The 25,129-nt window shown below is 34.3% G+C and overlaps 1 protein-coding gene across 2 annotated transcripts in view; it reads left to right on the forward strand.

Annotated features, from left to right (window-relative positions):
* LOC125648160 (putative ATP-dependent RNA helicase TDRD12) overlaps window positions 1-25,129 on the forward strand; it is a 68,814-nt gene that overhangs the window by 13,539 nt on the left and 30,146 nt on the right. For both annotated transcript variants that reach the window (XM_056155985.1, XM_056155990.1), the window contains exons 10-27: window positions 609-680; window positions 1,539-1,578; window positions 3,071-3,187; window positions 7,038-7,226; window positions 8,494-8,628; window positions 8,851-8,952; window positions 9,199-9,243; window positions 9,780-9,971; window positions 15,459-15,587; window positions 15,748-15,868; window positions 19,211-19,359; window positions 19,897-20,046; window positions 20,381-20,442; window positions 21,980-22,067; window positions 22,924-23,083; window positions 23,676-23,730; window positions 24,015-24,075; window positions 24,772-24,861. In XM_056155985.1, the coding sequence (XP_056011960.1) occupies window positions 609-680; window positions 1,539-1,578; window positions 3,071-3,187; window positions 7,038-7,226; window positions 8,494-8,628; window positions 8,851-8,952; window positions 9,199-9,243; window positions 9,780-9,971; window positions 15,459-15,587; window positions 15,748-15,868; window positions 19,211-19,359; window positions 19,897-20,046; window positions 20,381-20,442; window positions 21,980-22,067; window positions 22,924-23,083; window positions 23,676-23,730; window positions 24,015-24,075; window positions 24,772-24,861 (1,957 nt within the window). The remainder of the gene's footprint in view (window positions 1-608; window positions 681-1,538; window positions 1,579-3,070; window positions 3,188-7,037; window positions 7,227-8,493; window positions 8,629-8,850; window positions 8,953-9,198; window positions 9,244-9,779; window positions 9,972-15,458; window positions 15,588-15,747; window positions 15,869-19,210; window positions 19,360-19,896; window positions 20,047-20,380; window positions 20,443-21,979; window positions 22,068-22,923; window positions 23,084-23,675; window positions 23,731-24,014; window positions 24,076-24,771; window positions 24,862-25,129) is intronic.

A 25,129-nucleotide genomic window follows, 5' to 3' on the forward strand; every position in this document is an offset into this window, starting at 1 on the left:
TCGAATTCATGTCCAGTGGGAGTAGGCTTAGGCCACCATAGGGAATCAATTGATGCTTTATGTGGTGATATATAGGAAATACAATTTAAAAAATTCTCAAGACCAGGAGGTCCATAATTAGTCATTCTGAGGAAGTGCAGATTCAATTTTGTTTAATTTGTGGGGTAGGATGGGGTCACAATAGGGGATTTGAACTTTTCTAACTTTCTTAAAAATGAAAATGTTTTTAGAAGAAAGATTTGTTTAGAAAAACCCAAGAATTGTTAGATACATTGTCAGAGTGCAATGGGTACCTGTTCAAAGTACTTCTGTAAGTAGTAACGTGCATGATTAAAGTATCATGACAGAACGTGTTTGAATGCAACTTTTATATTTAGGTAAATAGAATAACGTCCACACAATAAACCTTACTCTGTTTACAAGTTGTGACAGAAATTATCATGTTATTTCTATCATACTTTTAAGCTGTAATAGTATTAGTGTTTGTAATAAAGATTTCAATCTGAATTTTTCTGATGAAAGACTTGTCAAATATAGGGCATATGTGTCCTGTCAGTGCCCCTAGGTATACATGTACTTGTTTCACATTTTCATTATTTTAACTGCAGGGTTGCTGAGTCCTTTGATTCTTTGTTGATGCAACGTAGAAGTGACATGATGGGTAGAATGCAGGGTTACAGGTAATTTAGAGCTCGTGTTAGTACAGACTAATGGAGGGTTACAGGTAATTTAGAGCTCGTGTTAGTACAGACTAATGCAGGGTTACAGGTAATTTAGAGCTCGTGTTAGTACAGACTAATGCAGGGAAACAGGTAATTTAGAGCTTGTGTTAGTACAGACTAATGCAGGGAAACAGGTAATTTAGAGCTTGTGTTAGTACAGACTAATGCAGGGAAACAGGTAATTTAGAGCTCATGTTAGTACAGACTAATGCAGGGAAACAGGTAATTTAGAGCTCGTGTTAGTACAGACTAATGCTGGGTTACAGGTCCGACAGGCAATAAGGCATTTCATAGGGCTATGTTTTTGCTTTGCATCTGACTGTTTATTTTTACTTAAATTTAAAAAAAAAAAACCCTCATGCTTTTACAGTTTTCACGACACGACAACTTTAAATGTCATGGAAGCTCGTGTTAATAGTCAAATCCATTAAAAGTTTAATGATCCAGAATTCGACAACAGTATATTTCCCACGTTATACACAGAATTATTAGGAATTCTTTATAGATGTGCATGCATATGGTGATGTACATTTGTAGATACAATCTCTCCCCTTGGGAATGACACTTGTTAAAAAATTTACTGTATTAATTTTTTGCCCCCATCACAAAGTTATTATTATTATTATGTTTATTCAGACAAAGCATCAGATAAATTACAAATCTTAATCATATACATTGTAAAATACATTAATTATACATTGTAAAATACATTAATTTTTTTTCAAAGCATGACAACCTATACACAGGGGAGTGTTGTTGGTATAGGGCATCTTCATTTTGCTATTGTATTAATGCTATATGTATTTCTCTTTGTAGAATTCTGGAAAACTTATCTGGTGGTGCTAAATCTAAATCTGTAAGTTCTCAATATATAACATTACTCAACACAAACAACTACCACAAAAGTGGTTATTTACACTTGGGGTGAAGTACACGGTTTTCCACGTCCAATATTAACGCATGGGGGGAAAATACATGGTATCTAAATATAATATATATTATATCAAATATTTATGACTATACGTGTGAGGAAATTTACTAACTTGTTACATGACTGCGTAATGGGTGTAAATCCCCCCCCCCCCCCCCCCCCCTTTGAGTAATTAACCACTTTTACTGTAGAATTATCAGTATACCCACTGGAAATAAAGTTTGTGGATGTACTTGGTCAGGTTTTCTGTGTTGCTATTTTTGTCGGGAGAATACCTGTTAGTTAAATCTACTCGGTGATTTTCTTTCTAAATAAACCTTTGCACATGCTATTTCCAATATTTATCAGATTTTGAGGATGTATATTTTCTTGTCATTGAATCATTCCTTTGACCTGGTGCCCATCTTGTAACATTACTGTAGACTCCTTATTTCATGTGTCAGAGTACGTTAGATTGCGAAATGACTTGTAGACATCAAGTCACAAGAACATGGAATTCACAGGCTGACTTTTGATCGAGAGTTTTGGAATATATTTCAGCACTGTAGAAATAAGAGCGAGTAATTGTATTTCGTAAGTGACCATTCTAGCTTAATTACATGTGAATATTTAGGAATCTACAGTATTCTGGAATGTTTTTAAACCTTGGATTTTATGGGACCTCCAATTTTAAAATCTTTGTTTAGTTAGACGTTCAGAGCGTGTTGCACCTCGGTTTATATTGTAAATATATTTTTGTTTTATATCCCCATGTAGAATTTTTTACTTGTATTGAGATGTCACCAGTATAAATGTACAAAATGATACAAAAGTATTCAGTCAATTTGATTTTTTCCTATGTATTGCATATATACTGACATGTTTTGAAATCCCTACCATGAAATTATAATTTGTTTATATTTTCGTAATATGTAACATAAAAATGTTTACATTCAAATATATGCATTTTTTGCACATTCAAAGTCAAAAAATGTAGTACATGTATTAAAGTATGGCTATTAAAGTAAAAGTGAAACTGCATTCTCTGGTAAAATATTGATACAGGTATAACAGGAAAAAATATATCATTTTGTACATGACTTCATTATATCACATTCCCATATGCAATATAGCAGATAAGTCGCTCAACGTCCAAAGGCTTATTAGGGCCCTGCCTAATGACAGGCGCCCAATAGTAATCTGTCCTGTCGAAAGTGGAACAGAGTTATTTACTTAGTGCTGAAATTGGGAAATGACATGATTATATTGTTTGGCCTAAAAGGCAAAGCTGTAATGTATTGAATTTGGTGTAAATTACTATGCCGTTAAAGATAGAAATTAAATTATTTTTGTATACATTCATTTAGATTATATACCTTTTTGAGCTAATTCTTTCAATTCATACAACCTTGAAGAATTAAATTTTTTTCTTTTGTAGACAAGTACTGCAATTATGTCAAGGAAAATTTCAGATAGTGTGTTGGTGCACAGCTTGAAGAAAATAAGTCCATATGTAGACTTTGATAGTGTTCCTTTTGTGCCAGAGCTGAACGAGGTATGTGATACATTTGAGTCGTGAATGAAACAAGGGACTTTGAGACTTGTATTTTTCACCTGTCTGTTAACAAAGTTTATGGGGAATAATTATAGGAATCGCCATGTTTGTACAAAGTAACCCCGTTATTACGTTTCTCATTTTGTCACAATAAAATAACGTAATAAAGGGGACAACAAAATAAAAGCTGCCAGTAAAATCCAATTAAAACATTGGGGAAAAAAATCATATTCTCGATAATTGGGAGGGGGGTGTTGAAAATTTTTTTGAGGTCACTTAGAAAGCAAAAGATTATTTTAAAAAATTGTGTAGGCAATGACTGCGGTGGAGAAACAATAGACCCACATACTTAACACAGATATTGCTTATGGGCAGATGATGTGTCATGACCCTGAATCAAGTCCATCTGGTCTAAGTCAAGGTCACTGGTAAAGATATGAAATTTCTTTGCAGGCCATGATGTTGAAAAGAGGTTAGCAGTTCATATATATTTTTTAAAGTTTGCTTAAAAACAGACGATGTGTCTTGATCTTGAACCAAGATCATTTTATGCATCTTTTTGACCTTCCATCAACATGAACAAAATCATTTACTGCTGATGAAGTAACTTGGCAATCAGGGTTTCATTTAGCACTAATGCACTGAAGTTTGTGTTGGTCTGTGAAAGAATGAGTTCTTCGTATTTGATTCGCATTTTGTAACAATTTGATGCATGCAACTTAAGATGTTAAAATTTTTTTTTTATATAATTAGACGTTGGAGTGGAAAAGTCTTTTGTAAACATAAAAAGACTTGAATCTTTATTTACATAACACAGTTAAGGCTAAAATATTGCTCTTATCCTTGCATTCAGAAGGTCAAAATTTTGGCTGTTAACATTAAATGCGTTATATTTTTATGCCCCCCTTTGAAAAAGAGGGGGCATATTGTTTTGCACCTGTCGGTCGGTCGGTCTGTAGACCATGTGTTGTCCGCTCAATATCTTGAGAACCATTCACTTGATGATAATGATATTTCATATGTGGATTAGTTATGAGTAGAAGAGGATCCCTATTGTTTTTCAGGTCCAAAGGTCAAGGGTCAATCTACTCTGGACATAGGAATATAATGTCCGCTCAATATCTTGAGAACCCTTTGCTTGAAAGACATCAAACTTGGCACACTGGTACATCCTAAGGAGAAGATGACCCCTATTGATTTTGAGGTCATGGTCAAAGGTCAAGGGTCAAACTGGACATAGGAATATACTGTCCGTTAAATATCTCGAGAACCCTTTGCTTGACAGACATCAAACTTCATACACTGGTACATTTTCAAGAGAAGATGACCCCTATTGATTTTGAGGTCACATGGTCAAAGGTCAAGGGTCAAACTTGACATGGGAATATACTGTCTGCTCAGTATCTTGAGAACCCTTTTCTTGACAGACATCAAACTTGGTACACTGATATGACTTCAGGAGAAGATGACCACTATTGATTCTGAGGTCACATGGTCAAAGGTCAAGGGTCACACCAGACAGGAATATAATGTCCGTTCAATATTTTTAGAACCCTTCGCTTGGCAGACATCAAACTTGGTCCACTGTACATCTTCAGGAGAAAATTATCCCTATTTATTTTGAGGTCACATGTTTAAAGGTCAAGGGTCAAACTGGACATAGGAATATACTGTCCGTTCAATATCTTGAGAACCCTTTGCTTGACAGACATCAAACGTGGTACACTGGTACGTCTTCAGGAGAAGACGACCCCTATTGATTTTCAGACCACATGGTCAAAGGTCAAGGGTCAAACTGGACATTGTAATATACTGTCTGCTCCATATCTTGAGAACCCTTTGCTTGACAGACATTAAACTTGGTTTACTGGTACATCTTCAGGAGAAGATGACACCTATTGATTTTGAGGTCGCGTGGTCAAAGGTCAAGGGTTAAACTGTACATAGGAATATACTGTCCGCTCAATATCTTGAGAACCCTTTGCTTGACAGACATCAAACTTGGTACACTGGTACATCTTCAGGAGAAGATGACTACTAATTATTTTAAGGTCACATGGTCAAAGGTCAAGGGTTAAACTGTACATAGGAATATACTGTCCGTTCAATATCTTGAGAACCCTTTGCTTGACAGACATCAAACTTGGTACACTGGTACTTCTTCAGGAGAAGATGACTACTAATTATTTTAAGGTCACATGGTCAAAAGTCAAGGGTCAAATTGGACATAGGAATATACTGTCCGTTCAATATCTTGAGAACCCTTTGCTTGACAGACATCAAACTTGGTACACTGGTACATCTTCAGGAGTTGATGACCCCTATTGATTTTTAGGTCACATGGTCAATCCACTCTTGACATAGGAAGATATTGTCTGCTCAATATTTTGAATTGATGATACTACTCTCAATTAAATGATGTGTGTGTGTGTATAACCCTTTTCAATTTTGCACCATGGGGGGCATATGTGTTTTACAAACATCTCTTGTTAATGTTTAATATAAGAAATGAAATATTTTTTTTCCAGAAAACATGAACCTGTCCCTTTAATGTATTGGGGGGGGGGGGGGGGGGGGGGGGGGGGGGGGGGTTGACCCCCAAATTAGACAAATGTGGTCAAAAACATGAATGAAAACAGGTCTTATTGACTATATTTTTGTTTAAACCACAAAATCTGAAAAAGTTTTGAAAGGGTATCCATTCCCTATATTCTGTGGGAATATTAGACAGAATTTTATTTCAGGGAATGTTTATTAAGATGTGTTGTAATGTTTATCAGGGGAGGTTAATCTTCCATGCCCATAACTCTCTACAATGATTAGAACCCCACATATGGAGTGTTCCCTATGCTAAGATTTCACCAAGTAGGAGAAAAATAATGTTCTCTTGCTACAGTCCTGTCTATACTTATGAAAAAATGAGGTAAAAATATTGAAATTTAATATTAAGGGGGTACTTTACATCGTTATGATAATGGCTGACTTCCTTTTAAAACATGGATGAAAATTTAAATTATTATTGCCTAGTTGAGTAGGTTAGCTCGTCGACTTATGAATTATAGATAAATGGTTCGAGTCCAGCAGTGGTTTTATATTTTTTTCAGATTGCTTTCTACTAATACTGAATTTTTTGACTTAATAAAGTAAATTTCAGTATCAATTTCATAATATTTTTGCACATAACCTTCACTTTTCATCCATATCAAATTTCTCTGGTGTAGCATACCTCCTTAAAGATAACCTTTGAAATAACTTGAACTTGCAGTGGTCACCCTATTTTGATATTCCATGTGGAGAACATTTTAAATTAAAAAAAAATTACACTGAGAATTTGAATTTTTAAAGATAAAAGCAATCACTGGAATAATAGTTTTACTAACCAATGTTTGGTACATTTGATGGTTCACTATGGACAACCCTAATTTTAAGATCAAATAGGTCACAGATGATATAAAGAGAGATGTGTTTTACCAAAATTCTTTTGCAAGTTTGTTGAATAAGATTATATAACTTTATTTTTGGTATATTTATCATAAAAATACAATCTTGCTAATTGTAACAGTGGCAAATTGGAAAAAGCTAGAAGCTCAGGTTTACTCCTATCTTGCTTATCAATAAACACCAATGTGTTTATTGCTTTTTCTCAATGATTTTGAAATTTCTTCCTATATGTACTGTACCTCGAATATTAAAGATAAATGTACCGGTATATACTGTGTAGATTTATTATAAATAAATGTACCAGATTATAAATAAATGTACCAGATTATAAATAAATGTACCGGTATATACTTTGTAGATTTATTATGATTTTCACATCTGTAGGTTTTTTTTAAATTTTGCTTTGTAGATTCTAAAAGGCTTTGAATTTCCCTCTCCAATGTTGATCCAGGCCTATGGATGGCCATATATAATGAAGTTAAAACACATGGTGGGAATATCACCTGTCAGCACGGGCAAAACGTTCACCTACCTGTGTCCACTACTTAGTGAGCTGCTCCACCCTCTGTCCTATAAAGAGTTGGCCATTGGCAATGGGGTAAGAATGGATTATCTGTGACAGCTTCTAGTATGCTTGTTCCAATGATTTGTTTGTATACAAACAAAATTGATCATTTGTCTGTGAATGTGTAAAAAATTACACCTTTGCTGCAATATTTTCAAACATCCACATGTAGTAAAGCTGTAAGTTTCTTCAAATCAGACAGGGAAACAATGGTAGGGACAAAGTTTAGTGATTATTTTTTTAATTTAAATTATGTTATCAGCAGTCATTTTTATACACACATCATAGATAGATCATATTGTATGGTGGAGCTTGCTAGTCTGTCAACACCTTGTGGATCAGATAAAAAGACATTAATTAAAAAGCCAGGATCATCGAATTTGGTACACATGTTCTCATAGTAAGAGGAAGAAGACTATTGTTTTTCAAGGTCAAGATCAGACTTATGGGACTAGTAATTTTATAGGCACAAAACAAGGTAGAAACAGTAATACAAATATTCCTCAGAGGCGGGATGTACAGTAAAACACAGTTATAGTGAACCTCCAGGGATAGTGAAAAATAGTTCGTTATAACCAAACTTTGTTATATCCAATAAAAGTTTCTTTATTTTCTCTCGTAGGGGAAGAAATATCACTTCACAATAAGCATTGATTCATTACAATCATGTTCGTTTTAAGCATGTTTTACTATGTAATTGTGTAATATTTCTGTCTGTTTTGTGTGTTCATCCATCAGCAGGAAGGATAAAAAGAGCACTAATAAGGCTAAGATAATCAAACCTGGTACACATGTGGTGAAAGAAAGATGCTTGTTATTTTCCAAGGTCTAGGTCATACTCTCATAGGTAAAAAAACCCAACAAACTTTTAAGACTAATATCATCAAACATGCTATCCAGGGTGGGTCCAAAGTAGTCATGGTGTAAATATAAGATATTATGTAAAGTCTTTCATTAGGATGGGCATTTCCAGGGGCATTTGTGTGTTTTTTTAAAGAATATATCTTGTTTTATACTTCTGTTGAATATTAGAATTTAGCTTAGAGATGCAGAACAGGAAAATTGTTATAGATTTCATAGCCCTTGTGGCTAGTGATATTTTAAAGTAATACTCAGGTGACTGATAAGGCCTGTAGGCCTCTTGTTTTGATGTTATGACATCTATTCTCTGATTACTTCTGTATTCTAAATATATTGGACAGGTGTATTTTGCATTGTGAGCTTTGCTTTGTTCCAGTACTGCACTGAACCATAAGAAAAACAAATGTACAGCTGTTAAAATGAGTTGTTTTTATTGTAGCCGCTTGCTTTGATATTGGTGTCCTCCTGGAGAAAGGCCCAGTCTGTGTTTGACATAACCCGTGGACTACTGAGGGACCACAAACGGCCCCGCCCCCTTGTCATTTATGGAGGGGGATGTGAACAGAATCAATATGTAAGTGGGAAAAGATAAATCTGACCTTTATATTGAAGATTCCACTGGACAAATATTTGAATTCCCGATTCCTCTTGCCTAATTGTTGTAACAGATTAAGTTTTCATCAGAGTTTTAATTTAAAGTTTTATTTATTTTAACTTAAAGGCAGTGATGAGTTGATTTGAAAAATAGAATGAATGGAAAGACATTTAAACAAGCTAGCTGCCACTTACATTTTAGGTACCACTGATGAATGGCTGTGAGATTCTGATTGCCACGCCTCCATGTCTTGTTCGAATGATCAATCGCAGATACACAGATCTCCAGCGACTTTGTCACTTGGTCAGTTATAGTCACATTGTACTTGTCATTTACATGCATAAGTCCAGTCCTGTGTTGAAGAATCATTTCTATTTAAACTATTGCCATTTTGGCTTTCAATACTTTTTAGTTTAGAGCTTTCTTCCTTTCTGTATAGAACAACTTTTGTGTACATACTTACATGTATGAATATTTTAAAAATAATTCTTGTGTGAATAATGGAAATCAGATAAAGTAGGAAAATGTTAAAATTGTTTGTCTTAACAGGTCGTCAGTGATGCTGATTTAGTGCTGAAAGAGTATTCAGAGGAGGTAAGGTGGAGTTACTGTATTAATACTGGTTACAAATGTTCCTGTACAGCTGTATGTAGGAGATATTTATGGAGTCTGCTTGCCTGATGATGAAAATCAGTATATGAGACAAACATAAGCATGGAACTGTGATGGTGCATGTTGGAAAATATATGGATATTATAAATTTAAAAAATTGCCTTTTAGGTTGCATTTTTAAAAGTTAAATTCAAAAACAATATTTCTATGCCATATATCTTCTACCTGCATTCTCCAGCTTTGATGCTCGTCTATGATGGTGATTATGAGAGCTGAGGGCAATGTTTTAAGTAGATTTTGCACATCAGTGATGGTAATTCATGATCTCTAGTGATGGTAATTCGTGATTTCTGGAATCAATATGCATCTGATGACTGTTTTGTTATAATGACATTGTTAATAATTGACAACAGTTGTAATAATAAATACTATATTTTTCTATATAATTGTGAAACTGGATGATGCACTGGCAAAAAAACTGCTGACATTTAGTTAGCTTCATGTGTGGTGTTTTACAGGTACAGAAAATCATGGAATGGTTTGCTGAAGCCAGAAAAGAGAATATTCACAAATCTGTCCCCTACCAGATCATCACCATAGGAACACAGTGGACTCCAGTTGTCAACAATTTCACCAAGGCATACATGCCAGACCCGTCCATTGTCATTACATCTCGTTTTGAGGCAGCCATATATGGGAAAGTCATACAGGTACAATTACGAAATGAATTTCAGGGGGGCGTGAACTGTGATGCTTCACGCCAGCATACTAATGCGTTTCATGAAATGAACAGTATGCTGGTATGAAGCTTTGCAGTTCATCCCCCCCCCCCCCCCCCCCCCATATATTTTCAAAACTGAAATTTATTTTTATTTATTGGCATTCCACTTAGATTTCTGGTGGAATTCCCAATCATTGAAATAGATGTACAGTTAAACTCGAATATAGCGAACACGGATATAGCGAAATTACGACTATAGCGAAGTGAAAACGATTTCCCCAGCAAATTCTCTATATATTCTATATAAAAATCTAGATGTACAGTAAAACTCGAATATAATGAACACGGATATAGCGAATTTACGGATATAACGAAGTAAATTCCTATTCCCCTTGAATTAAAAATGAACGTAAAAATCACCTTTTATAACGAATTTATTTTTTTCATTTTAAACTCTTTGTGATTTTTAACAATCGTTTTCCATTGACATAAAGGATCCACACTTATTGCGACATTTCTGTTTGTATTTTTTTAAAAAAGGTTGTTAACGCAAAACAATACTTGCACATACATTTAGGAAATGTATTGTCGGTATTGTTTACTATTCTCGTTAATTAAATTTGAAGTTTGATTGCATTTATTTTATCGTACACTCCTTTATTTGTGTAAAGCAATAAGTAAATGACAATTGCAATAGATTGTACATGTATGTAATGCACAAACTTTTGTTGACATTTCTCTCTCGACATGTTCTTGCATGACTTAATAATCCATCAATAATCCATCAAGATAAATTATCATATATAAATCAATGTGTATATTTCTTGTATAAAGATATTTCTTCTCGAAAATATATATGCTTTATTTCTCTTAAAGACAATACAAACGCAAGTATATCAATTGCTGCTTTCTTATATAACTGGTATACATGTAGAACAAATCAGTTTTATAACGAATTCGTTATATTTGAAACATGAATTTGCTATAAACATATAGCGAATTACGCTTATAGCGAATTTTTATGGAGGGTCCCCAGAGTTTTACTGTACAATCTTTATCAAGATCATACGCACATTGTTAGCAACTGCATTACAATATTGAAGAAATGGGTTTTCAGTACAACTGCATTACAATATTGAAGAAATGGGTTTTCAGTACAACTGCATTACAATATTGAAGAAATGGGTTTTCAGTACAACTGCATTACAATATTGAAGAAATGGGTTTTCAGTACAATTGCATTACAATATTGAAGAAATGGGTTTTCAGTACAACTGCATTACAATAATGAAGAAATGGGTTTTCAGTACAATTGATAAAGATATCGGAGGCAAACACATTGGGGAGGTACAGACATGTATAACAAGATGAGTTTAAAGTCACCTGAGTAACTTGTATGATCTGTTGCTAATTATATCTGTTCATTTTGCATTACTTTGAATTTTTAAACATTATCTAATGAACCAATTGTAACCAAATTTTGTGTGTAGGATCTGTAGAGAGAATAAAAATTGTGATTTTCATGGTTATGCACACTTGGGGCTTTATGAGTAGGACCATAATCTGAAAATGATGCAATTTCTAAGATCTTTACTGATGATCAGATAAGTTGAGTGCTGAGTTACAATGGAAATGTAGGCCTCGAGCACACTTGTGACCCTGTGGTCTAGGCCTGGGGCATGGCTAAATAAATCCTGTACATGTAGTTGGAATTTGTTCTTTCCAAATCATCTTTATTCCTGAACATGTACATGTAAGAAAGAGTTATAGTGTACATGTAGGCCACAATCAAAACTTTTCTGTTTCGTTGTCCCAGAGTCATATGACCTGGCTATAGATGATGAAGATGTATTCACTTTTTAAAATTTCTCCTAAACATGTCTCAGACAAAATAAATGGTGCATAGTCATCGTTGATACAAATCTAAGCTGATGTGGTACTGTATATAAGAAGTACAACCAAGTCTGATTGTCTATTACCCTACCATCTAACATTTAGCCTAGGTATATGATTTACATAATGTACATGTATGTTTACAGAACAAGTTTAGGTTTCGTCACACTGGACTGGTTTTTATGAGATTTACAAAACAAGTTTAGGTTTCGTCACACTGGACTGGTTTTTATGAGATTTACAGAACAAGTTTAGGTTTCGTCACACTGGACTGGTTTTTATGAGATTTACAGAACAAGTTTAGGTTTCGTCACACTGGACTGGTTTTTATGAGATTTACAGAACAAGTTTAGGTTTCGTCGCACTGGACTGGTTTTTATGAGATTTATGGAACTTTGTACTGGATGTAGTTTTCTAAACTTTCTCTATACTGCTTTAACTTAAGAATCTGAAATTTGATCATAGTTATCAAATGGGTAGATACATATTAAATTTCACTTTCGTCATTGTTCAATATTCTGATTTGTCCTTGTTGTTGAATGAATTAATTCTTGTACTTTGTTGAGCTATTTGTATTTTTCTATTGTGTGAGATCTGTATGATTTAGGGCATACCAATTTGTAATCAAGTTTGTCGGATTTGCCACTTCTATTCAAAAAAGAGATTGAAATTATATTTTCTGATATTAAAAAAATGTTCGTCCAAAAATATCCATTCATAAAGTCTTTGACTTTTATTCCAACACTGAAGATATCAGTATAATGTAGGTAGAATACAATGCCAGTGTTGAAGACGCTAGGGAGAAGTCAATATGCTGATTTTTGTATGCTTCATTGTTCAGAATACTGGAGGTTACTGTAAACGTATTATATTTGGCGTGTACGATATTTGGCGGAAATCATTTTTTCAACAAGTTAGCGTAGATTTGATTTAGCGCATTCCTGAATTACTTTAAACATCTAGATTTACGGATGGCATTTAGCGATGTACTTGATTTAGCGGAAGCTGCGTTCCGCCAAAGGCGCTAAATAGAATACACAGCCAAATGTAATACATTTACAGTAAGTTGTTCATAATGCACCAATAGAACCTGAAGCTAAGGACTCGTGGAGCATTGTTTGATGCAACAGGAAAGACATCTGATTGTTGACAAATTTTGTGTATCAAAATTAAAGAAAATGTAAAAAGCGAGTTGTAATTGGAAGACTGGACATGGTCTTGGCAATAGATATACTATCTATTTCTCTATACTTTTAAGAATTATTTTACTTACAATTTTTTTTATTATACCTAAACTGTTGATGTACATGTGAAATAAGTTGGTAAATAGCTTCTTAGAGCTAATGTTTCTCTAATTATGCATGCCTGACTTTGAAATAAAGAATATTTCAGTGTACGCGAATGATTTTTATTATACGCCCGTCTTAAGACGGGCCGTATTATGTTATGGCCTTCATGTCCGTCCGTCTGTCCGTCTGTCTGTCTGTCCGTCCGTCCGTCCGTCTGTTAGCTTTTTCGTGTCCGGCTCATAACTTAAATACTATAAGGCCTAGAATAATCAAACTTTGTCAGTTGATACATCTTGGGTAGAAGGTGTGTCGCACATTAAAACCAGGTCGCTGTGACTTTTAATTAAGAAGATATGGCCAAATATGGTAAAACCCTGTCCGGCTCATAACTTGAAAACTATTTGATCTAGAATCATGAAACTTGGTCATCTTATGCATCTTAGGTAGAAGGTGTGTCGCACTGTACTTTAAGGTCACTGTGACATTTAGTTGAAGTGATTTTTTGAAAAAAGTATGTTATAATTGGTACAATTCCTACTCATATAAGAGTTTTGTAGAAAACCTCATTCAAAAATGTTACATCAAGAAAACACATATTTTTTTTATGATATACTGTACAGCTTTTTTTTAGCCTATGTAATGTTTCCTTTGTTTCTAACAATAACATGAGAAATTCCACTTGTCCCATGGGAGTAGCATGCAAAGGGCATTTTGACAAGACTAATTAATGAGTTTTGTGTAGAGCATCTCTGATCAACATGATCAAGCAGGTGTTATCTTTATCTCTAGGGAATTGGGCAGAGAGATCTTAGCCTCTTAATTGCAGATATACCAGAAATTATTTGTGAAAGTGAATTTGTTTGTTGTGGTTAGTCTTTATTTTCAAAATTAATTTGACATTGTACTATATAATTTTTAATTTTTTTTCTCAGCAACCTATATGCAGAGTATCATTTCTCACTAAGACAACAAATGGTTGCAATATGTATAAAGGCCTATTTTAATGATTAGTATTTTGATGTTTTGTCATGGCTGTGGCATTGTTCAGAAAAAAGATATACAATGAACAAAGCTGCAGATTGGGCTTTTGTGTAAATCTGAACAGATGAAATAGTATTGCAATAACCATATTAAAAAATGTTAATTCAAGAAACTACACATTCTTCATTATATACACTGTACTATACAGCAGTATATAACAAACAAATTATTTCTTTTGTGTCAGTAACAAGAGAAATTTCCCTTGTCCCATGGGTGTAATTATCAAGCAATTCAGGAGGCATTTTGCTAACAGAAAAATTGCATTCTGTCAAATTACAGATTAATTAATGAGTTTAGAAGATTTCTGTTACAGCAATCTGATCAAGGAGGTGCTATCTATATCTCTTGCAATCGGGAATTGGGCAGAGGAATCTGGCCTTCTAATTGATCTGTCAAATTTTAGAACAGTTCTAATTGGTAGCCATTACTTTGAAAGTTTATTTGGTATAAAGTTTAAGAATTAATATGATATTGTAAAATATATTTTTATTTTATATCTCAACAACAAGGTGCAGATTGTCATGTCTCACTAAGATGAAGTTTTACAGTCTAAGAATAAACATAATGACTAATGTTTGATGTTTTATTACGCTGTGCATTGTTCTTCATTCCTTAAAATACAATGAGCAAAGCTGCAGATGTGCATTTCTCAAGTCTAACACAACCAGTTGAGAAATATATGATGTATTATTTTTTTCTAATTAATAATTACACCATAGGAGATGCACCAGTATTTGAAATAACCGTTTTTAATCTATATTTATTTATATTGACATCACCATGCATATTTTACTTTTATACTTGAAGATTTGACAAAGGCAGATACTGATATATGTATTTTTTGATATGTTGAATAAATCAACCTTTTTGAGTACTCCCATTTATTGTAAGTTGTTTGCTTGGATAAAGGGCTATCTTGCACTTTAATCATTTCATTGAAACCATTTGGGAAAATGTTTTTATATCCTTTTAAAAATCATTAAGCTTACATTATCAATATTTGAAGCAATGCCACATGAGGCCATAAAGTGGGTAAGATTCTTAAGGAAGGTTGACATTTGGTTCCATGCATACCTATCTCTTCATGGTGATATGTTCATGTTAACAATATGTGACGGGCGTATCATGTGCCGTGGCGGTGCACTTTATTCTTCTTGTGACCCAACACTGCATGATAGTTAACAATTGATTTTTCTTCTTGTGACCCAACACTGCATGATAGTTAACAATTGGTTTTTCTTCTTTATTTATAGCAAGTTCAAATGTGTCAAAGTTCACAGAGGTCAAAAAGACTTTTGGAGCTCTTAGATACCATCTTAACCAATGGTATAAAGGTCATTATTTTCACCACCACAGTCAATGATGTCTGCTTCCTCCTCAGGGTAAGTCCAGCTGATTGTCTTTTGGTTGATATTATACTAGTGTTTGGGTATATGGAAAAGGTATTCATGTTCCTCTGCTCAGACTTTCAGACTCATCCACGTCTTGTGCTGAAAACTTTGAATTGAATCTTTCATGGAATGTTTGCATTATCCATTTTAGTTGTTGAAAAGTCACTCTCTCTGTTGTGATAAAGTTCACCACCAAATGGAGAGCTATGAGATTGAATCGGTGATCCATGACTGGAAATCGGGCTCAGAGAAAGACAGTCCAAAGCTTCTAGGTAATGTTATTAACACATAGTAATCACATGCGATGCCTTTGTAAGGTTTTGTACTGTACTTTGAAATGAGTCATAAAGGCAACAGTCAGTTTATGCTGTTGAGATATCTATCTCATGTGAGCCAAAGCACAGTGTACTAGCTATATGTGTCTATGTATGTCTAATGAAGTGTTCACAGTGTACTAGCTATATGTGTCTATATATAATGAAGTTTTCACAGTGTACTAGCTATATGTGTCTATATATAATGAAGTTTTCACTGTGTACTAGCTATATGTGTCTATATATAATGAAGTTTTCACTGTGTACTAGCTATATGTGTCTATATATAATGAAGTTTTCACAGTGTACTAGCTATATGTGTCTATATATAATGAAGTTTTCACTGTGTACTAGCTATATGTGTCTACATATTTCTAATGAAGTGTTCACAGTGTACTAGCTATATGTGTCTATATATAATGAAGTTTTCACAATGTACTAGCTATATGTGTCTATATATAATGAAGTTTTCACTGTGTACTAGCTATATGTGTCTATATATAATGAAGTTTTCACAGTGTACTAGCTATATGTGTCTATATATAATGAAGTTTTCACTGTGTACTAGCTATATGTGTCTATATATAATGAAGTTTTCACTGTGTACTAGCTATATGTGTCTACATATTTCTAATGAAGTGTTCACAGTGTACTAGCTATATGTGTCTATATATAATGAAGTTTTCACTGTGTACTAGCTATATGTGTCTACATATAATGAAGTTTTCACAGTGTACTAGCTATATGTGTCTATATATAATGAAGTTTTCACAGTGTACTAGCTATATGTGTCTATATATAATGAAGTTTTCACTGTGTACTAGCTATATGTGTCTACATATTTCTAATGAAGTGTTCACAGTGTACTAGCTATATGTGTCTATATATAATGAAGTTTTCACAGTGTACTAGCTATATGTGTCTATATATAATGAAGTTTTCACTGTGTACTAGCTATATGTGTCTATATATAATGAAGTTTTCACAGTGTACTAGCTATATGTGTCTATATATAATGAAGTTTTCACTGTGTACTAGCTATATGTGTCTATATATAATGAAGTTTTCACTGTGTACTAGCTATATGTGTCTACATATTTCTAATGAAGTGTTCACAGTGTACTAGCTATATGTGTCTATATATAATGAAGTTTTCACAGTGTACTAGCTATATGTGTCTATATATAATGAAGTTTTCACAGTGTACTAGCTATATGTGTCTACATATTTCTAATGAAGTGTTCACAGTGTACTAGCTATATGTGTCTATATATAATGAAGTTTTCACAGTGTACTAGCTATATGTGTCTATATATAATGAAGTTTTCACAGTGTACTAGCTATATGTGTCTATATATAATGAAGTTTTCACAGTGTACTAGCTATATGTGTCTACATATGTCTAATGAAGTTTTCACAGTGTACTAGCTATATGTGTCTATGTATGTCTAATGAAGTTTTCACAATGTACTAGCTATATGTGTCTATATATAATGAAGTTTTCACTGTGTACTAGCTATATGTGTCTATATATAATGAAGTTTTCACAGTGTACTAGCTATATGTGTCTACATATTTCTAATGAAGTGTTCACAGTGTACTAGCTATATGTGTCTACATATGTCTAATGAAGTTTTCACAGTGTACTAGCTATATGTGTCTATATATAATGAAGTTTTCACAGTGTACTAGCTATATGTGTCTATATATAATGAAGTTTTCACAGTGTACTAGCTATATGTGTCTATATATAATGAAGTTTTCACTGTGTACTAGCTATATGTGTCTACATATTTCTAATGAAGTGTTCACAGTGTACTAGCTATATGTGTCTACATATGTCTAATGAAGTTTTCACAATGTACTAGCTATATGTGTCTATATATAATGAAGTTTTCACTGTGTACTAGCTATATGTGTCTATATATAATGAAGTTTTCACAGTGTACTAGCTACATGTATATGTGTCTACATATGTCTAATGAAGTTTTCACAGTGTACTAGCTATATGTGTCTATATATAATGAAGTTTTCAGTGTACTAGCTATATGTGTCTATATATGTCTAATGAAGTTTTCACGTTTTCACCAAAACTACCGAATGGTGTATATCAACTTGGCACAAAATTCAGTAAATGAAAGAATTGATTAAATCATAAAAATTCAAGAGTCATATCACTTCAAAGGAAGACATTAAGAAATACATGTAGGAGTTGTTTAATAATCTTCTCTTTAATGCTATCATTTTCAAACTTCCTTGACATTTTTATTTGAGTTTTATGGAATAAGTCTAGTGGAAAATCAGTAATTTTCATAGTGTTTAATTTATATGGTGTCTACATACCCACAAATGTACTCCATGAACAAGAGAAACGGAACTGGAATAAGAAATCTTCAATCCTCAGATCCATTCCCCACAAACATGCTTATTTATACACCACAAAGATCGTGATTCTACAGGGTGTGGAAAGAATTTTCCTGGGTGTCTGCTGATAACACATCTGATGTGTCCTGATTCCTGGGTGTTTGATAACACATCTGATGTGTCCTGATTCCTGGGTGTCTGATAACACATCTGATGTGTCCAGATTCCTGGGTGTCTGATAACACATCTGATGTATCCTGATTCCTGGGTGTCAGATAACACATCTGATGTGTCCTGATTCCTGGGTGTCGGATAACACATCTGATGTGTCCTGATTCCTGGGTGTCGGATAATACATCTGATGTGTCCTGATTCCTGGGTGTCTGCTGATAACACATCTGATGTGTCCTGATTCCTGGGTGTCTGCTGATAACACATCTGATGTATCCTGATTCCTGGGTGTCTGCTGATAACACATCTGATGTGTCCTGATTCCTGGGTGTCGGATAACACATCTGATGTGTCCTGATTCCTGGGTGTCGGATAACACATCTGATGTGTCCTGATTCCTGGGTGTCAGATAACACATCTGATGTGTCCTGATTCCTGGGTGTCAGATAACACATCTGATGTGTCCTGATTCCTGGGTGTCAGATAACACATCTGATGTGTCCTGATTCCTGGGTGTCGGATAATACATCTGATGTGTCCTGATTCCTGGGTGTCTGCTGATAACACATCTGATGTGTCCTGATTCCTGGGTGTCGGATAACACATCTGATGTGTCCTGATTCCTGGGTGTCGGATAACACATCTGATGTGTCCTGATGGAATCTCATGGCTATAGTTACCGTGGTATCTATAGACACATAGGTATAGGAATAAGGGCCTCCTGCTTTAAGGACTTATTAAAAATAATGTTCACTACTGTTTCAGTGTGCACGGATGAATGTATAGATGAAATGAAGATAGATAATGCTAACGCAGTAATCCACTTTGACCTACCATCAGAATCCAAGACCAGATTTGGCAATCGTCTCTCCTGCATGAAAAAGTATTATGCACAATACTCAGAATCTGAAGAGGTATTTGAAAATTCAAGCTTGTTACATTAAGCTCATCTAAGCAGAAGACTCGGGAGAACTATTCTGATTGAGGTGTGCTTAGACGAATGACGGGCACATTTTATACCCTACTATATTTTATGATACTTTGTACAAATCATTAGTATACATTTCGCATGGCACTGGCATGTTTATAATATACAAGAAGTCAATAAAAAAGTACACAATAAAGAGAACAGGCCTCCATTGTATTGACTCCTAATGTGTAACTGGATTTGGAATTCCCATCTCTTAAAAACATAATATAATTCCACATAATTGCAAGCAAATTATAGGGGAAAAAATTTGTATTAGTTCTGAAGGGATTATGTGCATATTAGCCTCATTAGCTTGAATGTATTTTGCATGGGGAAAGTTGAAATACAACTATGAATAATAATGTTTTGAAAAAAATGATAACTTGAGAATTATCATATATACATGTACTTGTACTTGCTCTCTTAAGAAATTCAAAGGTTTTAAGTTTACGTTGTAAAATGGTATTCTTAATTTACTTAGGAGGAAGTAGTGCAGCTTGTCAAACCTGTCTCTTACATCCTGATGACCGAGGAGAGCACTGGACAGGCTCGCTCGGTCCGAGACCTGCTGAAACGACTCAAAATTTCAGTTCCCAAACAACTGACAGCCATGCTCGCTGGCATGAAACAGGTGAGGCTCTCTTTAGACAATACTGTAGATCCCTAAATATACGCGAGAAATTTATTATTGCATAATTTTGCGAGAAGCATCACTCACAAAATAAGATTAATTGCTAATTTTATATTGCTTAAAATACATTTAAAAACTCTTGATCTACAGACCACTTGTGAATTCGTGTTCTCGCTATTTGACATGTACAAGGCATTTCGCAATATAAATTACACATGTAAATTAAGGAATCTAGAGTACTGAGGTCTGTACTTTCTAATTGAATAAAACTGTGTTTGACTAGAAATATACTTGCACATGATGAAAAATTTAAAAGTACATATCTTAATTACAGCAACAAGAAGAGGACAAAGAGAAAGGCCTGTGTAGTTATGTTAAAGCTTACGGTACATGTAGGTGAGTTTGTACAGAGAAAGGCCTGTGTAGTTATGTTAAAGCTTACGGTACATGTAGGTGAGTTTGTACAGAGAAAGGCCTGTGTAGTTATGTTAAAGCTTACGGTACATGTAGGTGAGTTTGTACAGAGAAAGGCCTGTGTAGTTATGTTAAAGCTTACGGTACATGTAGGTGAGTTTGTACAGAGAAAGGCCTGTGTAGTTATGTTAAAGCTTACGGTACACATGTGTAGTTATGTTAAAGCTTACGGTACACATGTAGGTGAGTTTGTACAGAGAAAGGCCTGTGTAGTTATGTTAAAGCTTACGGTACACATGTAGGTGAATTTGTAGTTTGAACTACATGGTTTTATATGATGTTTTGCTGTTGAAATTTGGTGTAAATTCTTTGTAGTTTGTAATGCACTTTTGAATTTAAATTCTTGAATTAAAAAATATCTTGATTTTCACTTTCAGTGCACTAAATTAAAAAAAAAATCCAACCCGGTTATGTTTCAATCGTTTTATTCAGCTCATTAGAGGTTACCGTCTCATATATCAAAGTATGAATAAAATATCTTCTGAGGAAAGGAAATAAGATTGGATAAAATCGGGAGAATGGTATTGTGACCGAAGTCTAGTTTTGATTTGCCCAATGATGATAATCAATGCATGAGACAAAGTGTACAGGGCTGTGATTGCCAGTCTTGGAAAATATGTTACAAGTATATCCACTCTTCTTTAGATAAATTAAAAAAAAAAATCTATTTAAAAAAAAAAATTCAAATTTATGTATATGTAATTTCCAAGTTTCATGGTGTCCAGTTTTGATGCCAGTCTGTGATGGTGATTATGAGAGCTGAGGGCAAAACTTGTAGGGAATTCATAAAATGTGCAGGGTCAAGGCCATGCCTATAGTCTCTATAAAATGTACAGGGTCAAGGCCATGCCTATAGTCTCTATCAAGTGTGCAGGGTCAAGGCCCGCCATGCCTATACAGTCTATAAAATGTGCAGGGTCAAGGTCATGCCTATACAGTCTATAAAATAGGCAGGGTCAAGGCCATGCCTATACAGCCTCTATAGAATGGGCAGGGTCAAGGCCATGCCTATACAGCCTCTATAAAATAGGAAGGGTCAAGGCCATGTCTATACAGCCTCTATAGAATAGGCAGGGTCAAGGCCATGCCTATACAGCATCTATAAATATTCTGACAACAGTATGCCACTAGTGATACAGTGTAAGTCATGTTAGGCTCTGAAGTAAAACCCACTAACTTGTACTGCAGGGTAAAAAGGATCAGAAATTGAAATAACATACCTGCTTATTATGATAGGCTTTGAATATTGTCACTTGAGAATCAAAAGATTAGTCTTTTCAAGCCATTCATGTACTATTAAAAATGTACTTAAAGCAGATGTAAACTTTCAAATGTGTATATATTTTACAGGGACATGGAGAAATGTGTATATATTTTACAGGAACATGGAGAAATGTGTATATATTTTACAGGGACATGGAGAAATGTAATTTACTTTTATGTGCATGTCCTATTTCAGGTATCAGACCAGGTGCTCCTACCGACATATCATTCTTTCTGATGTGGACAAACCTTGTTTTGACCTATTGACGTCTGGTGAAGTCAAGGTGAGAAAACAGTCAAACTATTTAGTCATGATTTGATCCAGATATTTGTTGTAAGATGAATGGGCACATGAGTGAGCAGTGAGACAAACACATATTTCTGTGGTCATCCTTTCTTACAAGTTCTATGCAGTTATGTCCTTGGAGTATTGAGTATTCATACAACAAATTATAAGTTGTTTTCATTTTATTTTAGATTTAACATGAAATACATGTATAATTGGTGTAAAAATTGTTTAATTTTTCAAGGCATTGTAACATGGTATTGCTTGAAAAACGATGCAGATTTTAAATTCATGCAGTAAACATTATTTCAATAAGTTTGGGTAATATTAAATTAAAATGTATAAGGAGTGAATTTAATATCAAAGTATGTTATTGGCATTATGGGATAACTTGATCATGATTCTAAAAGGGAAAGCAGTTTATCAAAAGTGTTATCTTCACCAAGTTTCGTTATAACACGGTAACATATATGTACATGTACTTCATTATTAAATTCATTCATTATGATTTAATCTGTCACTTGTTAAATACGCTTTTTATCCTGTTATTTGGATGTAAGTGAAAGCATTAAGTGTCAACGGCATCACAATGCTTCATGTAGCAAGTTCTATACTGTATATAAAGTATTTTATGCAACCAATCAAATTGCACACTTTAAAGAAATTTGTATTATAAAAAATGAAGCCGGTAACAATTGATGTCATGGGGGATATAAAAAATCATTTGGGGGTATTTCATGCTCATTCTTAACTGCTTCACAGAAAATAATTACATATCCCATAAACTTGGTTGTTTTTAATTAATTTATTCATTAAATGAAAGCATCTTTTCATTATTATTTTTATATTTTTAGATTCGTGTTGCCAATGTGGTGAATGCTACTTGTTACTATGCTCGAGTGTTAGAGCATCGTTCGACTGACGGCACGCAGACTGACCTGTCTATCACAGCCTTGTCCATCTCCTTCGAGATGGGAAAGTGGTTCTCTAACAAAGCAAATCATGTCAGGCTAGGTAAGTATAGAAGCTTTGACCAGTAGTGGTATTATAATATTTGAGGATGTCTGAAAATAAAAACAGAACTGACGAGAGAGTACATGTATGTGGACAGGGATTGTTTTCCTTGATGTGATAGACCACTGCTGTCAACTCTATGTGTTATTCTTCTGGTGAGGGTATGTCTTATTTTGAAAAGGGTATCTTATGTTTACTGATAATTTCTTTATTTACTAAGATAATAATTGTACTCAAACTGCATTTCCTATTTGTTTTGGGAAGTTGTCATCCTCAAGCTAAAGGAAAATATATAGGATTAGCTCTAGAATTTACATGTACATAGCCTCAGAGAATTCATTTTATTTAGTTTTAAGTGGATAGTCATGTGATAGTTTCATCTACCCACACACAGATACTTACCATTAAGTAAGTAGTTCGTTATAAAACCCAAATCTTTATCCCTCTGTTGACATGCTGTAAAACCCCAGAATGGGGACTCCACTTACCTTGTAACCACTGCAGTGACGGTGGTCTTGTTACTCTGTAGATGTTCCTTGACAAGTCGGATATACCTACACATTTACAATAATTCATGTGTTGTTGTTTACAGGTAATGTCTGTGTAGGGGATGTCTGTGCAATAGAAGAGGACGCCATCTTCTACAGGTATACACAAACTTCTCATTAACACCAAGTGTAGAAGATTCTTCTACAGGTATACACAAACTTCTTGTTAACACCAGGTGTAGGAGATTCTTTTACAGGTATACACAAACTTCTCAGTGACACCAAGTATAGGAGATTCTTCTGAAAGGATGAGACTGAAGATGTAGATCCATACTTTCTCAAGACATTACATAACGCTGAAATATTCATTGAGACTATATCATATTTGAAATTGAAGTCTACCATAGGTATTAGTTTAATGGAAATATTTTTGCTTGTTGTAGAGTGCAGATTCAGGATTTTAAAGGAAGCAATTCTCCTAGCTCCAAAACAATGCAAGCTCAGGTTGGTAATGAATGTATAAAAATCCCAATTAAAACCAAGCTACTTGTTTGTGCAAATGTACTTTTATGTGGGGAAAATTGTTCTTAAATATTTTCTTTCCCTTTGAAAGCTGAAATGTTATGAAATTCTATCATTTTAACTTGTTTTAAGCAACGGCTGGCATCAGAGACCACTTGTAAACTGGTGCAGACAGATCTAGTAATCTTTTGTCATTTTCATTTTGCTCTAAACCACAGAATTAACACTCAGTAATGGTGTATTGAAAAATTATCTCCAAATTTTCATGAGAAAACTAGAGGAGTGAAAGTTCATATACATCATTCAGAGAATGGAGAAATTGTCAGTAAAGTAATAGAGATATTAAGTGAGAGGACGGTCATTATGAAGGAAGAATCTCCATCAAAAGTGGATATTCGACATGAACTTTCCCAATGCTGATAGGAAATACACCTGTTTAATCAACCCTGTAAACACATGTACTTACTGGTATTAGAATTTACATGTTATAAACATCTACCTTTACCTAGTGAGAAGGGGCAGCAGACAGTAGACAGTTTAGCAAATAGAAGTAGTTACTCAAGTCGAACCCAGAACTGACATTGGGTAGTCTGTCACCAAAGACCACCTGTCTTGTGAGTCTTGTTTTAGTTATCAGTAGGGGTGGTTCTACATGATATGCTGTACTATTTTAAACAGGTGTTTTTTGTGGATGAAGGTCGAGTTAAGGATGTCTCTATGTTCAAACTGTATCAGCTTGCTCCACACTTGAAGACATATGCATTCCAGGTATGTATGATGAAACACTTTGTACTAGTATACCATCTTCATACAACACAATGAACGATTTTATTATACACCCATTGCTTGGTTTTTAGCCCACCTGAGCTGAAAGCTCAAGCGAGCTATTCTTATCACCTGTTGTCCGTCTGTAAACTTTTCACGTTTTCATTGCTTCTCCAGAACCACTGGGCCAAATCCATGGGTGAAGGGGATTCAAGTTTGTTCAAATAAAGAGCCATCCACCCTTCAAAGGGGAGATAATCAGGAAAATGCA

This window comes from Ostrea edulis, chromosome 1, assembly GCF_947568905.1.
Source record: "Ostrea edulis chromosome 1, xbOstEdul1.1, whole genome shotgun sequence".
In the NCBI taxonomy this organism is placed as follows: domain Eukaryota; kingdom Metazoa; phylum Mollusca; class Bivalvia; order Ostreida; family Ostreidae; genus Ostrea; species Ostrea edulis.